The 13,946-nt window shown below is 44.2% G+C and overlaps 1 protein-coding gene across 1 annotated transcript in view; it reads right to left on the minus strand.

The window, feature by feature from the left end:
* The window catches only part of GLE1 (GLE1 RNA export mediator), a 43,992-nt gene that overhangs the window by 3,368 nt on the left and 26,678 nt on the right, over positions 1-13,946 (minus strand). The window contains exons 7-13 of the mRNA XM_081237783.1: positions 10,050-10,281; positions 9,340-9,452; positions 9,122-9,191; positions 3,662-3,804; positions 3,367-3,557; positions 2,756-2,885; positions 1,874-1,978 (exon numbers count right to left, since the gene is read on the minus strand). Of these exons, the coding sequence (XP_081093909.1) occupies positions 1,874-1,978; positions 2,756-2,885; positions 3,367-3,557; positions 3,662-3,804; positions 9,122-9,191; positions 9,340-9,452; positions 10,050-10,281 (984 nt within the window). The remainder of the gene's footprint in view (positions 1-1,873; positions 1,979-2,755; positions 2,886-3,366; positions 3,558-3,661; positions 3,805-9,121; positions 9,192-9,339; positions 9,453-10,049; positions 10,282-13,946) is intronic.

A 13,946-nucleotide genomic window follows, 5' to 3' on the forward strand; every position in this document is an offset into this window, starting at 1 on the left:
GAGAGATCCATAAAGGACAATCAGACCTTTGCCTTTTGTTCCTATCAAGAATTTCAACCACAATGCCACTTAGCCAGCTAAGCAAGGCAATTAAAATCCAGCTTTCGGGCTTCCCTGGTGGCGCAGTGGTTGAGAGTCCGCCTGCCGATGCAGGGGACACGGGTTCGTGCCCCGGTCCGGGAAGATCCCACATGCCGCAGAGCGGCTGAGCCTGTGAGCCATGGCCGCTGAGCCTGCGTGTCCGGAGCCTGTGCTCCACAACGGGAGAGGCCGCGACAGTGAGAGGCCCGCGTACCGCAAAAAAAAAAAAAAAAAAAAAGACATGCAACCCAATGTTCATTGCAGCACTATTTACAATAGCCAGGTCACGGAAGCAACCTAAATGCCCACTGACAGATGAATAGATAAAGAAGATGTGGCACATATATACAATGGAATATTACTCAGCCATAAAAAGGAACGAAATTGGGTCATTTGTACAGACGTGGATGAATCTAGAGACTGTCATACAGAGTGAAGTAAGGCAGAAAGAGAAAAACAAATATCATATATTAACACATGTATGTGGAATCTAGAAAAACGGTACAGGTGAACCTGTCTGTAGGGCAGAAATGGAGACACAGATGTAGAAAACAAACATATGGACACCAAGGGGGGAAAGTGGCTGGGGGTGGTGGTGGTGGGATGAATTGGGAGATTGGGATTGACATATATACACTAATACGTTTAAAAGGGATAACTAATAAGAACCTGCTGTATAAAAAATAAATAAAATTAAATTTAAAAAAAACCCACCAAACAAAAAAAAACTTAACTTACTATTGATTCTAAAGCTATGACATACTTCCCATATTGTGACTTCAGGAGCTTTAAGGTGACTAGAAACTGTTGGCGTTATAGGCCAAATGGTCCCAGATTTGTTATGGCATGTGCCTCAAGCCTTTATTCTTTAAGAACTGTCTCCTTTCCACAGAAACCCTACCCTTTCCCTGTAGTGGGGTCCCTAATGGGCAGAGAGGACTATATGGAGCCTTCTAGACGAGACTGGTATCTGTGACCCAAGCTGGTTAATCATATTTTCTCTCCTGGGAATTAGCAATCACAGTGGTGGGACAGTAGTGCCATTACACTGGTGACCACACTGAGGCTGAGGGATATAGCCCAGGACGGCATCTTCTCCACTGTGCACAGAAAACTTCAGAAAGTTGGCTTATAGAGCAAGAAGGAGGCAATCTGCAGGAAGAGCAGACATGAAAGACCACGTGGTCCCAGGGGGAGGCTGCCTTGGTACCTGGTGACATTCCAGTTCCTGGTTCCAGGCCCTGATGAGATTCAACCGCACATCCTACCCTTGATTCTGGAGTGAGTCACTTCTATATCCCTAAAACAATTCCTTTTCACTTGGACTGGGATGTACAGTTTTCTGTTCTTTAGAACGAGAAGACAACCACACAGAGAAGGGAAGTACATAGGGAAGAAAAATCAAAAGCTAGGTTTGTCTTGGGGATCAGGAAAAAATGTATGACACTGGACACTGAAGCTGCTCACCATTAGTCTCTATTTCTTTTTCTTTTTTTTTAGCTCCTAAAATCCTTGTAATTTCCTAAGTGATAAAGGTAAAAAGAGCATCTTTTGTTGTATATATATTTATGTATTTTAAATTTTTTTTGGCTATGTGGCATGTGGGATCTTAGTTCCCTGACCAGGGACTGAACCTGTGCCTTCGCAGTGAAAGCGCAGAGTCCTAACCACTGGACCGCCAGGAAATTCCCATTAGTCTCTATCTCTATATTCCTTTCCGAGTCACATCACACAGTGGCCCAAGGCTGCTTCAACCACTGGCTCTCTCTCGTGTGATAACTGTATTACGTACCTCCAAGAAATCAAAGAGGAGGGCGGCTGTCACAACTGACAGGGGCTCCATGTTTAAGATCTGTGCCAACCAGCGCCAGCCATGATTTAAGCCATGAGGGTGAATCTGGGAGGAGAGAGGCTTGGTCACTGTTTAATCTCATTTTCAGCAGAGATCTAAATTTCTACCGTTATCATCCAGGCATTACCAACAGGACATGAACCCCCAGATCAGCTAACCGAAGCACCTGCCACAGGGCAGAAACAACACAAGCCAAACAAATTCTGTTTTTAAATACTGCATACATTGGTATCCACACATTCTTCACAGCATCCCTTCAACACAGGGCTGTCAGCTTCAGTTTCAGGGATTCCACAGTTACTCTCACAGACATTTTATTTATTATTCTTGGTATCTTTAGCACAGAACCTGGGACATAGCAGGTGCACAATAAAAACTTCTTGGATTCAGTCAACCTATATTCCTTTCTCTTTAGGTTTCCAAGTCCATCAACTTCTCCAACCCTCTAATCTCCATTCCTTGAAAAAAGAACTGGGCTGGGAGGTCAAAGCCCTGGCCCCAGGCCGTGGCTCTGTCATTGACAAGTGTGTATCACTACAGCTTGCTAAGCCTCCTCCGTCTGTCCATCTGTGAAGTAAGGTACGTGACCTAGATGGCCTCTAGGGCACCAATTAGTCTCTGAGCAAATAACTCTGCTGATCCAAAAGTTTCCTAATAATCAACATCAACTTCTCTGAAGAGTACCTATGAAGCGGCAATAGTCTTTAACTTATCACGTGACTGGGCTGCCTCTCTGAAAGGTCAATATTTCCTGCAGGTAAGATACACTAACGTGGACTCTGGTCCAACCTCTCATTATCGATACTAAGCCGCTTCTACTACCTCTTGTCGGTTTCCATACGGCCACCGGAGCTGGATGATGGCAGCGTAGAGACGGATCATCCCAGACATGCGTTTTAGAAAGCTGTCTTGCTGTTCTACTCTGGAATCCGTCACTTGGTAGCCAAGCATCCTGTGTGGGAAGAAAATATTCAATGTGACAAGGCCAAAGTGAGGGTGACCAATTACTTTTTATGGCTAAAAGTAACAATATATTATTATTACATTTAGCATTATTATTAATATATTTTTACATGCTACTCACATCTATTACCAAATCTGTGCATCATATAAACCCTGAGAGGTAAATTCCCAGGAGGTAATGGATATCATTACCCCCATTTACAGATCATGAAAATAATGTTTAAAGAGATTAAATGATTTCCCCATTTTTGCAAATCTATTAAAGGACAAAGCAGGGATAAAATTCTAAGACCCCTGGATTCTAAATCCAGTATTCTAAAGCCATCCAGTTTGCATGAAAGACACTGTATTCTCTGATAGAATGTTCAAGGTACATAAGAGACGTTCTGAGGAGAGGAAACAAATCCCAGTTCTATTTCTATTTCATTCATCACTCTAGGGATAGTGAGTAAGGAGAAGAACAACTTCACCTCTGATAATCTTCCAAAGCCATTCCCTCTTTGAAAGCTGGATAGAAAGGAACAGAGTAAGGACAGTTCTTGTGCAGATGAGCAAGGATGAGGTCCCCCACTCTGGGGTGGAGCTCCCAGATCCCGGACGCCACGACTGCGATGGGGAACGCTGCTTCACGATGGGAGGCCACTTCCAACTCCCCTTGTCTCTGGGAGCACAGAGAGGGGGTGATTTTAAGTTAATACTCGAGAAAGGTTTAAAGGTTGTGCACCAGCCTCTTCTTCCCATACCTTTGGCAACAAGGTTCCTCACCACAAATTTCTCTGCCAGTTTGTACTGGACAAAGTCCAGGCCCTGTGGGTTAAGTGTGACGGACACAGAGCGCCCAGCAGTCTGAACGGGTTTTCCAGAGAGTAAGCTGTGGATCTTGTCAAAGATCTCCTTCAGCTTTGAGCCTGGGTATGAAAGACAAAGTTAGTGAAAAGATACAACTGCAGTCAATCTATTTTTTTCATCACTACAGTAACAAATCCTCTATACAAACCCAGCTGTGCAGGCCTACAGAAGGTCAGAGCCTAAAGCCAAAATACAGATGCGGAAAAATGTATGACAATCAAATCCATGATGTGGGGGATGAGAAAGTACACAAAGCGTGGTACTATTTCGAAGGAATTCCTTATTTGCACAGTGAACTAATTCTGAAACTGACACAGCCGAGAGATGAACAGTGGTATAGAAATAGGTGTTGAATTTACAGATGCCACGGGTGTGGCTGATGTCCCTAGAGAAGTCATTTGCAACTCTAGGGAAAACCTTCTAAAGGATCTTCCCCAACTCACAGTGATTCCCCCCTTCTCTCTCTCTTTTTTTTTTTTATAAATTTATTTTATTTATTTATTTAGGCTGCGTTGGGTCTTTGTTGCTGCGCACGGGCTTTCTCTGGTTGTGGCGAGCGGGGGCTACTCTTCGTTGCGGTGCGCGGGCTTCTCATTGCGATGGCTTCTCTTGTTGCAGAGCACAGGCTCTAGGCGCACGGGCTTCAGTAGTTACAGCACGTGGGCTCAGTAGTTGTGGCTCGCAGGCTCTAGAGCACAGGCTGAGTAGTTGTGGCGCACGGGCTTAGTTGCTCCGCGGCATGTGGGATCTTCCTGGACCAGGGCTTGAATCCGTGTCCCCTGCAATGGCAGGCGGATTCTTAACCACTGCGCCACCAGGGAAGCCCCCCACCTTCTCTCGGACCTGCCTTCCTCCATCATCAGCAACACAGAAGCTACATTTGTATTACAGATCCTGTGTGCCCCATCTTCCACACTGGCTAGTTAGGTTAGGACTAGTCACGCTGAGCTGATCAGCCAGCTGACAGAGTCAATTCCTTGAAGTGGCCACTCCTGTGACACATACACATGTAAGCAGTGGGGCTGCCCTGCTATGTGGACCAAAGAACAGCAGTCTACAAAATCAGAATGGACGTGGACAGAGGGAAGCCAAGAGGAGAGAGAAAAGGGTCCTAAAATTTCTGCCTCCTGAGATCCAGCTCCATTCCTGCCATAGGGTCTGTGAAACTGCTTATCTATCTATCTATCTATCTATCTATCTATCTATCTATCTAGGCTGCGCCAGGTCTTAGTTGCTGTACGTGGGATCTTCCATGTGGCATGCAGGATCTTTTTTTTTAGTTACGGCGTGTGGACTTCTTAGTTTCAGCATGCAGACTCTTAGTTGTGGCATGCATGCGGGATCTAGTTCCCCAACCAGGGATCGAACCCAGTCCCCCAGCATTGGGAGCACAGTGTCTTACCCACTGGACCACCAGGGAAGTTCCGAAACTGCTTTATCTTTAGAAGAAACCCCCCCTACCCCACCCACTTTTTCTTTCCTTTCTTTTTACTTTTCTTTCTTTTTTCTTTTTTTTTATTTGCTTAAGTAGATCTGAATTAGTTTCCATTATTTAAAATCAACGTTTGAACAAATACAGCATCTCCAGTTTAGAAGTACCCTGCCAAATTCCTAATCACTTTAAGAAATATTTTAAAATCTCAGAAATGTCCTCCCCAAACCACTGATTCAGTTCCATTAAAAAAGGTGAGAGGGCTTCCTTGGTGGCGCAGTGGTTGAGAGTCCACCTGCCGATGCAGGGGACATGGGTTCGTGCCCCGGTCCGGGAAGATCCCACATGCCGCAGAGCGGCTGGGCCCGTAAGCCATGGCTGCGGAGCCTGTGCTCCGCAACGGGAGAGGTCACAACAGTGAGAGGCCCGCGTACAGCAAAAAAAAAAAAAAAAAAAGAAGGGGAGAGAGGGGCAGCACATTTCTTAGGAAGTAAGAGAAGCAGGAAGAAACCAAGAATTAAATAATGAGATACCACAGAAACCTCAAGGCTAATAATCCCAGAAAAACAGAAGCAGAGACTGTAACCTTACTGAGATATTAAAATATATACATTTCCACACAAGTTTACTCAGCTCACCTTCCTGCTAAGTCATACCCTACTATTACTTGACTGACGGTTTCAAAGGGCTCCATTGGCCAAATCCCCAGCTGGCCCCACTCCCCGTGGCTCTCCAGTTAGGAAAATAGGTCCCAACCCTATGCCTGATATGGCCTCCCACATCCCATATGCCACAACGGCACCATATCCTTCTTTAAATTCTGCTCCGAATCTAACTACTCATGGACACCCACCTTTCAAGAGGCAGTAATTAGGTCACCTCTCTCTCAGTCATTCAACATTTACTGGGCACTAACTCTAGAAAATGTTCGTGTCTGACTGGGTTGTAAGCTCTTAAAGTGCTTACAATAATGATGGAGACAAAGGGACATAGTTACAGAATAGGCAGGAAAATGAAGAATGGCAAAACTAGAGTCTAATCAGATATAGAGAATGAACTAGAGAATGCAGTCAGGGGGATGACTTGCCGGTTTCAACTAAGGTGACCGAGTAGATAAGGTGCTATTGATTACTTAGAGCAAACAGGAGAAAAGGCAGGCAAGAGGAAGATGATGAGTTCATCGGAACATTCTAAACCTGACAAAGCTGAGGGGCATCTAGGCAGAGCTGCCCCTCGGGTAGCTGGAGCGAGGGAACCTGAAGCTCAAAGGAAAGGAATGACCCAGAGACCGAGCTGGGTGTCATGTGTGCAGAGGTCAAGTCTGATGCCATGGGGGGGTCTTTAGAATGAGAAGAACTTAGGGGTAGAAGCACATCCCTGAGGACACACTTACCACTGGTGTGGGGGCAGGAGACTGAGGAACCCCCAAAGGAGAAAGAGAGGGAGGAGGAGAAGCTGGAAATTAATGCTGCTGCGGAAGCCAGAGGAGTAGAGGTGATGGGAGGGAATAATCAACGGTACCAAAAGGCAACATGGGGGCTTCCCTGGTGGCGCAGTGGTTGAGAATCTGCCTGCCAATGCAGGGGACATGGGTTCGAGCCCTGGTCCGGGAAGATCCCACATGCTGTGGAGCAACTAAGCCTGTGCGCCACAACTACTGAGCCCATGAGACACAACTACTGAAGCCCGCGTGCCTAGAGCCCATGCTCCGCAACGAGAAGCCACCACAATGAGAAGCCCACGCATCTCAACCAAGAATAGCTTGCTGCAACTAGAGAAAGCCTGCACACAGCAACGAAGACCCAATGCAGCCAAAAATAAATTAATTAACCAAAAGGCAACAAGAAAATTAGAAAATACTGAGAAGACACAGAATCAAAAGAAACAGATTTTAGAATGTGAGTGACAGGCATGTTTAAAGGGAAGGGAGCCTGTAAAAGGGAGTAATTTTGCAGAAAACAGGAGCGATCTCTCTTGAAGGAGATGGGAGGGGATGAGAATGAGGCTCCTGAGCCTCGTTCAAGGCTCAGGCAGAAGGGTAAGTGTGGGCCAGAAAGGTACCGCATCTTTAGAAGCAGGAGACAAAGAGGTAAATGCAGCTGCATATCGGTGGAAGTGGGTGCATCTGAGGATCTCACACCTGGCATCTCAAATTTTCCTGATGAAGGAGCAGGCAGGGCTGCCTGTGGTCAACTGAGGGGTAAAGACTTGAGGATGAGCCTGAGGAGAGCAGCGAAGGTGTGGAACGGCTGTTCGGTCAACCTTGCCCCCGTTGCCTTGGCTATCAAAGGAAATGGCACTTTCAATTCTAGAAAGTGATATGTGTTTACTTATTTAGACCTTGCTCTGTTCCAGAAGGAATTCCAGGCAGCCATGTGATATGGAAGTTCTGTCATGTAGCCTCTCAAGGGCAGGAACTACAACTGCTTATGCTTTCTGGGCAACAAGTTACTCAAGGGAACTGGGACCCAGGCTGAGTCAGACCAGCTTGCCCGCTGCATGTGCTCCCCAGCCACTGTACTGTGGAGGCTTCCACATCTGAGCTCTGTGAAAATGAACCTCTGTTTCTAAAGAAGAGGAAAAAGGGCTTTCCCCTGTCTGGTTCTTCCTCTCTAAATCTCAGTCTCTGGAGAGAAAAGGAAAGCGTTCTCAAGTGTTAACAAGCAGGCTTTGAGTCTGGAAAAGCTAATGTTGTAGGACAAAAAGCAAAGAATACAAGTCACATCCTAGGTTCTCTTAGGGGTGCTTTCTGCAATAACTTCTAACCTTAGGTAAGAGCCTTCCTAAACAATTTACTTTTTTTTCTTTTTGGCTGCCTTCGGTCTTCATTGCTGCGCACAGGCTTTCTTTAGTTGCAGTGAGTGGGGGTTACTCTTTGTTGCAGTGCACGGGCTTCTCATTGCAGTGGCTTCTCTTGTGGAGCATGGGCTCTAGGCATGCGGGCTTCAGTAGTTGCAGCACATGGGCTCAGCAGTTGTGGCGCACAGGCTTAGTTACTCTGCAGCATGTGGGATCTTCCTGGACCAGGGATTGAACCTGTGTCCCCTGCATTGGCAGGCGGATTCTTTTTTTTTTTTAATTAATTACTTTGTTTTTATTTTTGGCTGTGTTGGGTCTTCGTTGCTGCACGCAGGCTTTCTCTAGTTGCGGCAAGCAGGGGCTAATTTTTGTTGCGGTGCAAGGGTTTCTCATTGTGGTGGCTTCTCTCTTTTTTTTTTTTTTTTTACGGTACACGGGCCTCTCACTGTTGTGGCCTCTCCCGTTGCAGAGCACAGGCTCCAGACACGCAGGCTCAGCGGCCATGGCTCACGGGCCCAGCCGCTCCGCGGCATGTGGGATCTTCCCAGACCGGGGCACGAACCCGTGTCCCCTGCATCGGCAGGTGGACTCTCAACCATTGTGCCACCAGGGAAGCCCACAGTGGCTTCTCTTGTTGCGGAGCACAGGCTCTAGGCACGCAGGCTTTAGTAGTTGTGGCACTGTGCTCAGTAGTTGGTGGCTTGCGGGCTCTTGAGCACAGGCTCAGTAGTTGTGGCGCATGCGCTTAGCTGCTCCGCGGCATGTGGGATCTTCCCGGGCAAGGACTCGAACCCATGTCCCCTGCATTGGCAGGCAGATTCTTAACCACTGCACCACCAGGGAAGCCCCTGGCAGGCAGATTCTTAACCACTGCGCCACCAGGGAAGTCCCTGATAATCTACTATTAATACATAGCTTATTTTTTTTTTAATGTGTCAACAAACACATAATGATTACCTTCTACATGTTGAGAGAAAACAAAGGAGGGTAAGCTATATGCATATTGCTTATATACCTAATCCAACGGTCCACATTTGTTGAAACACATTCTATTTATAGGAACCTTACAGATAAGTGGATTTGGAATCTCAAAAAATACTTGTACAATGAAGTGAAGGGCTGTGTTCTTAATTCCTCTGACCAACCTGCAATGGTGGAGATTTGGCTCACTGGAGTGGTGGCAGCCTTCTGGAGGTCCATCTTGATCCTTTTGTCCTGTCAGAACGGAGCAGTGAGAAGGCAGAGTGTTCTGAAGATGCCCTTAGGGTTCAGGAATGTGACACGCTAGCTACATTCCTCTGGGACACGAGGCTGTGGGCGGCACCATGCAGCCCAGAGAATTCCCAACTGCCACCCCTCCTACCTGAATATCTTTGCTGTTGCTCAGCCCCTCAAAGGCCAACACACACTGACTGGAGGCCTCCTGCAGCTGCTGGTACCACTGCATTGTACTATCTTGTGCCTTCACCTGGAGGTCTGAGGAATGAAAGAAAGGCTTTCATAATAGGAGAATTTATTAAACATTTAATATGAGCCAGGTACTGTTCTAATCACCTTATATATGTATTAACTGCTTTCACTGTTATAATAATCCTATGAGGTAGATTCTATTATTATCTTCATGTTACAGATAAGGAAACAGTCATGGAAAGGTTACGTAACTTGCCAAAGTCACGTTGCCAGGAAGCACAAAAACTAGATTCCCACTGATCTGGCTCCAAAGGCAGCATTCTGAACCACTATGCTATATCGATGCTCTTATGTATTCAATAAACATATATTCTATACATACTTATTTAAAATACTCAGTAGCAGTAATATTTGGAATAATACATCTACTAGAATTATACAGAATTTCAAGTCCTCACGGCAAATGTTGGAATCTGACGTCAGGCTTCACATCAACGAAAACTAAATGTAATTCACTGAAAGTACTGACTTTTACATTATTTAAAAGTTCTGGTAAATTGTCCTGTAGCTTAAATATAATATTCAAAACACGTTCTTGTTTCTTTCCCCATTATGAAACTTTTACACATCAAGTTGAAGGACCATTTCCACACCAAGACCTACCTTCATTCAGTTTCCCTGCTGGGCCCTGCCTGGAAGCTGGGGGCTCTTTGCGGACCTCTGGCCCCTGCTGCACCTGTGACTCTTGTCGATTTACCTGGGCCTCCTCTTCATCCTGCCTCCTCTTGTCCTCACAGGCCCTGGCGATTTCCTGCTGCAAGTTCACAAGGAGGTCCCGCATTTCCTGCAGCGCTCTCTCAGCCACAGCTTGCTCCTCTGCTGTGGGAAAGCCGTTCTGTCACAGAGTCAGAGGCAGAGCTTAGTGGTTCTTCCTTAGGTACCTGAGGTGCTGAATCATACCTCACACAAGTCCACACATTCCTAAACTGGAATTGTGCCAGGGGAGTACCCACATTCAACATGTTGATACCTACTGCTTTCCTGTTCTCTTAAAGGTAATACCGATTTAACATCACATCCACAGGATCGACAGAGAGATTTTTCAGTATTCTCACCAACACTGGCTGGAATAACTTTTTTTTTTTAAAGATGGTAGCCAATTCTTTTTTATTTTATTTAATTTAATTATTTATTTTTTGGCTGCGTTGGGTCTTCGTTGCTGCGCGCGGGCTTTCTCTAGTTGTGAGCGGGGGCTACTCTTCCTTGTGGTGCGTGGGCTTCTCGTTGTAGTGGCTTCTCTTGTTGTGGAGCACGGGCTCTAGGCGCGCAGGCTTCAGTAGTTGTGGCACGTGGGCTCAGTAGTTGTGGCTCTCGGGCTCTAGAGCGCACGCTCAGCAGTTGTGGTGCACGGGCTTAGTTGCTCCACGGCATGTGGGATCTTCCCGGACCAGGGCTCGAACCTGTGTCCCCTACACTGGCAGGGGGATTCTTAACCACTGTGCTATCAGGGAAGCCGGGAATAATTTTTTAAAAGCTTGTGGCAATTGTCTAGATAAAAACTGAACCAGCTTTACATTATTCTTAGAATGACACCTCTTTGGTTATAGTGCATTATTCCTTTGAGTCACTGAGAAATTTGAGTTCTTTGCCTTTTATTAAGAACATCTGCTCATAAATGAGCTCACATACAAGTCCAAGGAACATGCACATTTCTTTTAGTGTGCTATTTTGTCAGAATTTCACTCCGGATTCTAAAATGAATTGAGAAGCTCTGCACCATTTTCTATGTTCTGTCCTATCAACATGTTTCATAGTTTTGCCTGTTAAATCAGCAAGACCTCTACTGTGTTGTATATTTGAAAGGTGCTAAGAGAGTAAATCTTAAAAGTTCTCATCACAAGAAAAACAAAATGTTTCCTAACTTTCTATGGTGACAGAAGATAACTGGACTTATTGTGATTATTTTGCACTGTTTATAAATACTGAATCACATTGTACACCTGAAACTAACATAATGTTATTTGTCAATTATACCTCAAGAAAAGAAGCAACAGTGCAAACAATAAAATGTTACGATATTTGCAATATACTTAAAACGCCAAGATCTCTTACTTTTTATTAAAAATTTTTTTTGTTGAAATATAACTGACATGCAATATTACATTAATTTCAGGCGTATATGCATCATGAATTAAGTCCTCTTTTTTTCACTTAAAAAAATTTTTATTTTATATTAGAGTATATTGAATTACAATGTTGTGTTAGTATCAGGTGTACAGCAAAGTGATTCAGTTATACATACATATATATCCATTCTTTTCCAGATTCTTTTCCCATATAGGTTACTACAGAATATTGACTAGAGTTCCCTGTGTTATACAGTAGGTCCTTGTTGGTTATCTATTTTATATATAGTAGTGTGTATATGTTAATCCCAAACTCCTAATTTATCCCTCCCCCAACCTTTCCCCTTTGCTAACCATAAGTTTGTTTTTGACGTCTGTGAGTCTGTTTCTGTTTTGTAAATAACTTCATTTGTATCATTTTTTTAGATTTCACATATTAGTGATATATTTGCCTTTGTCTGAGAAGTCCTCTTATTTTTATTTTTTAAAAATTTAAATTTTATTGGAGTATAGCTGGTTCACAACGTTGAATTCTTATTTTATTTTTTTAATTTATTTTGGCTGCGTTGGGTGTTTGGTGCTGAGTGCGGGCTTTCTCTAGTTGCAGTGAGCGGGGGTTACTCTTTGTTGCGGTGTGCGGGTTTCTCATTGCGGTGGCTTCTCTTGTTGCAGAGCACGGGCTCTAGGTGCATGGGTTTCAGTAGTTGTGGCACGTGGGCTCAGTAGTTGTGCGTCGCAGGCTCTAGAGCGCAGGCTCAGTAGTTGTGGCGCACCGGCTTAGTTGCTCCACAGCATGTGGTATCTTCCCGGACCAGAGCTCGAACCTGTGTCCCCTGCATTAGCAGGCAGGTTCTTAACCACTGTGCCACCAGGGAAGTCCCTGAACTCTTATATTAAACCAACTTGTGCCAGATAGTAAAACAACAGCAACAAAAAAATTCTACAGGATATTCATGATAAGTTTTGTCTTTTAGGTACTAAAATGTATTATAAAGCTATATCAATTAAATTAGAATGATCCTGATATAAGAATAAAAACACATCATCAAGGAAACAGAAAAAAATACTGAATAGACACATGTATATGTATAACTGAATCACTTTGCTGTACACCGGAAGCTAACACAACATTGTTAGTCAACTCTGCTCCAATATAAAATAAAAATTTAAAAAAGCAATACTGAGAAAGAGCTCCTAGGATACTATGTAGTGTGATAAGAGATATTTACAAATCAGGAGGGAAAGTGGTAATAAAATAGTGTGAATATTTTACAGCATAACATTTCACATATTTTATCTCCCACCAACCATGAAATAAATTCCAGGTGGATTAAGTGAGGGGGAAAAAACCCAAAGCATTCTTACACCAAAAATGTCATAAGGGGGCTTCCCTGGTGGCGCAGTGGTTGAGAGTCCGCCTGCCGATGCAGGGGACACGGGTTCGTGCCCCGGTCCGGGAAGATCCCACATGCCACGGAGCGGCTGGGCCCGCGAGCCATGGCTGCTGAGCCTGCGCGTCTGGAGCCTGTGCTCCACAACAGGAGAGGCCACAACAGTGAGAGGCCCGCGTACCGCCAAAAAAAAAAAAAAAGAAAGCTGGAGTAGCTATACTCATATCAGATAAAATAGACTTTAAAATAAAGAGTGTTACAAGAGACAAGGAAGGACACTACATAATGATCAAGGGATCAATCCAAGAAGAAGATATAACAATTATATATGCACCCAACATAGGGGCACCTCAATACATAAGGCAACTGCTAACAGCTATAAAACAGGAAATCGACAGTAACACAATAATAGTGGGGGACTTTTAACACCTCACTTACACCAATGGACAGATCATCCAAAGTGAAAACAAGTAAGGAAACAGAAGCATTAAATGACACAATAGACCAGATAGATTTAATTGATATTTATAGGACATTCCATCCAAAAACAGCAGATTACACTTTCTTCTCAAGTGCGCACTGAACATTCTCCAGGATAGATCACATCTTGGGTCACAAATTAAGCCTCAGTAAATTTAAGAAAATTGAAATCACATCAAGCATCTTTTCTGGCCACAATGGTATGAGATTAGAAATGAATTACAGGGGAAAAAACATAAAAAGTACAAACACATGTAGGCTAAACAATACGTTACTAAATAACTAAGAGACCACTGAAGAAATCAAAGAGGAAATCAAAAAATACCTAGAGACAAATGACAATGAAAACACGACGATCCAAAACCTATGGGATGCAGCAAAAGCAGTTCTAAGAGGGAAGTTTATAGCTATACAAGCCTACCTCAAGAAACAAGAAAAATCTCAAATAAACAATCTAACCTTACACCTAAAGGAACTAGAGAAAGAAGAACAAACAAAACCCAAAGTTAGCAGAAGGAAAGAAATCATAAAGATCAGAGCAGAAATAAATGAAATAGAAACAA

This window comes from Mesoplodon bidens (assembly GCF_964165515.1).
Source record: "Mesoplodon bidens genome assembly, chromosome: 6".
NCBI lineage: Eukaryota > Metazoa > Chordata > Mammalia > Artiodactyla > Ziphiidae > Mesoplodon > Mesoplodon bidens.